General features: G+C 37.5%; 1 protein-coding gene across 1 annotated transcript; it reads left to right on the top strand.

Moving 5' to 3' along the window:
• The first annotated feature begins 836 nt into the window (after nucleotides 1-836).
• Nucleotides 837-2,568, top strand: LOC140814496 (xyloglucan 6-xylosyltransferase 2-like). The gene has a single exon (XM_073173509.1). It carries the CDS (start codon nucleotides 1,052-1,054, stop codon nucleotides 2,435-2,437), a length of 1,386 nt encoding a protein of 461 aa, XP_073029610.1. The 5' UTR covers nucleotides 837-1,051; the 3' UTR covers nucleotides 2,438-2,568.
• Nucleotides 2,569-3,082: the final 514 nt, after the last annotated feature.

Raw genomic sequence — 3,082 nt, 5'->3', positions numbered from 1 at the left:
TTATAACTCATTATAGTCAAGAACAATTTGTATACTGTTTCTTCATTCAGTTGGGTAGACTAAGAGTTTCAGTTTTGTTCAGTGTTAACTCCAAACTTAACTGTGTTTTTACAAATTGTTTGTAAATATAAAAGCCTTCTAGTACGAGTCTTTTCGATAGGAAGAAGGAGCAATGTAGGAGCTTAAGTTCTCAGAACATCCATAAACAAACTTGTGCATATGTACGTTACTTTAAGCTTACCATTCATTTTACATAGTCATTATTAATTTGTCAGTTTGGATTCTTTCCGTACATTTTTTGTTAGCCAACTGACATTGACAATCGCAAATACTAAGTTCAGTTTCTAACCAAACTGAATTATTTTTTAACAAAGAAATTTTTATTGCCTCTTTCTAAAATAAGTTCATATTAGTATGCCATTTTTGTAATTTAAGTTTGTGTGACTACATAAATAATAATATGCTTTTTTTAAATTTTGAAAATAAAAGATTTTATAATATCAAATTCGTCAACATATATAATTTTTTTAAAATAATATTATTCAAACAATTTAACAACTTATTATTAAATAAGATCTCTCAACTATAACTTGTAAGATTCTAAAATAAATCATAAACCTAAGTTATTTTTAATAAGTATAGTCAAAAATTAGGCTCACAAAAGATAAATTGATGCAAATAATATAATGCAAAAGTGTGATACATATACTAATTGGGGTTAAATGGGTATGAGATATACAATTGAAGGGGGGATTTGGAATTAAAGCTAACGAAAATGTATATAAACAATTCCTGTCTGAAATAGTTTCACCTCGTCCACGGATGCTTGTCACAGTTCCGCTTTCCCTCAGAAAACCCATCTCAACGTGGAAATTTCCTCCATATCCATTCTCCCAGATCCCATTTTTCTGCGATAAAACTTGAATGAAAGAACAAATCCTTAACCTCAACGTCCCACGTCCAATATTGATCCATGGAAATTAAGAAGCTTACAGTTTTGAAACGGTGATCTTCCTTTCAAATTAATCGTCAACGAGGATTTGAACCCGCCATGCTAGAGCGGTTCCTTAGCCAACGCCGAGCTCGGCAGGTCAATCGGATTTCGCGCAACTGTAAGGTCACGCTCCTGTGCCTGTTTCTTACCGTGATAGTCCTACGCGGAAGTCTTGGTGCCGGGAAATTCGGGACGCCGGAAAAAGACCTGGACGAGATCCGGGAAACCTTCTCTTACGTCCGCAGGAGATTCGAGCCCCGGCGTGTTTTGCAAGCTGCTTCGCATGGCCGGCGGGTGAAATCCCTCTTTGGCGGGGAAAGTGGCAGCCATTATTATGCCAACTTTGATGCAAGGAGAATTTTCAAAGACGAGGATGATGGTTTTGAGGAGTTTAAACGTGATCCCTCAAAGCCATACATTTTAGGTCCCAAGATTGATAATTGGGATCGAATGAGAGGGCTATGGCTGAGGCGGAATCCAAATTTTCCCAACTTTGTCGCTCGAAGGAAACCCAGGGTTTTACTGGTCACGGGTTCGTCTCCCAAGCCGTGCGAGAACCCGGTTGGCGATCATTACTTGCTGAAATCGATCAAGAACAAGATTGACTACTGTAAGCTACATGGGATTGAGATTTTTTACAATATGGCCTTGCTAGATGCAGAGATGGCCGGGTTTTGGGCGAAACTACCGTTGATTCGTAAACTTCTGTTGTCGCATCCGGAAGTGGAGTTCCTGTGGTGGATGGATAGTGATGCAATGTTCACAGATATGGTCTTTGAGTTGCCTTGGGAGAGGTACAAGGGTTATAATATCGTACTTCACGGTTGGGATCATGAGGTTTATGAAAATAAGAACTGGATCGGACTGAACACTGGTAGTTTCTTGTTAAGGAACTGCCAGTGGTCTTTGGATCTTCTCGACACGCTGGCGCCGATGGGGCCGAAAGGAAAGGTGAGGGAAGAGTTCGGAGAACTTTTAACCAGAGAGTTAAAAGATAGGCCGGTTTTCGAAGCTGATGATCAGTCTGCTATGGTATATATATTAACCACACAGAAGGATAAGTGGGGTGACAAAGTTTACTTCGAGAGTACATATTTCTTACATGGCTATTGGGGGTTTTTGGTGGATAGGTACGAGGAAATGATGGATAGTTATCACCCTGGTTTCGGCGATTACCGGTGGCCATTGGTGACACATTTCGTCGGTTGCAAACCTTGTGGGAAGTTCGGCGACTATCCTGTCGAAAGGTGTTTGAAACAGATGGATCGCGCATTTAATTTCGGGGACAATCAGATTCTGCAGATGTATGGTTTTACACATAAGACGCTTGCGAGTAGGAAAGTGACCAGAACTCGAAACGAGACGAGCAAGCCATTAGAGATGAGGGATGATCTTGGTTTGATTCACCCTGCATACAAATCTGTAAGATTGTCGACTTATTGAATGGGTAAAAGGCCTATCGAGATCAAGAATTCCTACCAGAACAACTTTTTTGGCTCATTTGTAGTACTTATAGTTCTGTAGGTTGTAGTTACTGTATTCTTTCATATATTCCATTTGTTTATCGGTTTAATTGAATAGCAAATTGAATATTATTGCTCGCAAGTCTTCTGGTGAAATTAAAAGACAGATAGATGCATGCACACTTTTATCACTTGTTCGGTTGAAAAATACATGTTTTACTCATCTAGCTGGTTGAATGTTTCATACAAAAATAACTTTTTTCAACTAATTTTGAGCTTGGTTAATTAAATTTTCAAATTTTAGTTATTTGGTACATTCTTTTAATTTCTATTTATTTTGGTTCAATTAATTACTTGACATTTGATACGTCATTGTTTTTTGATGCCATTTCGACATTTTCCAATACAACATCATTTTTCTGACAAACTACAATTGACAAAAAAAAAAAAAAAAAAAAATCAAAGTTACCATAACAAAATCAAATTTTTGAACACTTAGTCTGTGATGACCCAACTTTTTACTTCCAAAAGCTCAACGAACTCAAGCCAACATGTTTCAATATTGTTCACTCATAATACATCAAAACTTTAAGCTCAACACTAGCTTAAATCTTTCAACTTAAGA

The sequence above is a fragment of the Primulina eburnea genome, chromosome 15 (assembly GCF_022965805.1).
Source record: "Primulina eburnea isolate SZY01 chromosome 15, ASM2296580v1, whole genome shotgun sequence".
In the NCBI taxonomy this organism is placed as follows: Eukaryota; Viridiplantae; Streptophyta; class Magnoliopsida; order Lamiales; family Gesneriaceae; genus Primulina; species Primulina eburnea.
The sequence above is the reverse complement of the archived record's forward strand: the minus strand, read 5'-3'. Positions and strand labels throughout refer to the sequence as shown.

Bases quoted from the DNA above. Each gene is read 5' to 3' on its own strand.
- LOC140814496 (XM_073173509.1), top strand. From the start codon at position 1,052: ATGCTAGAGCGGTTCCTTAGCCAACGCCGAGCTCGGCAGGTCAATCGG.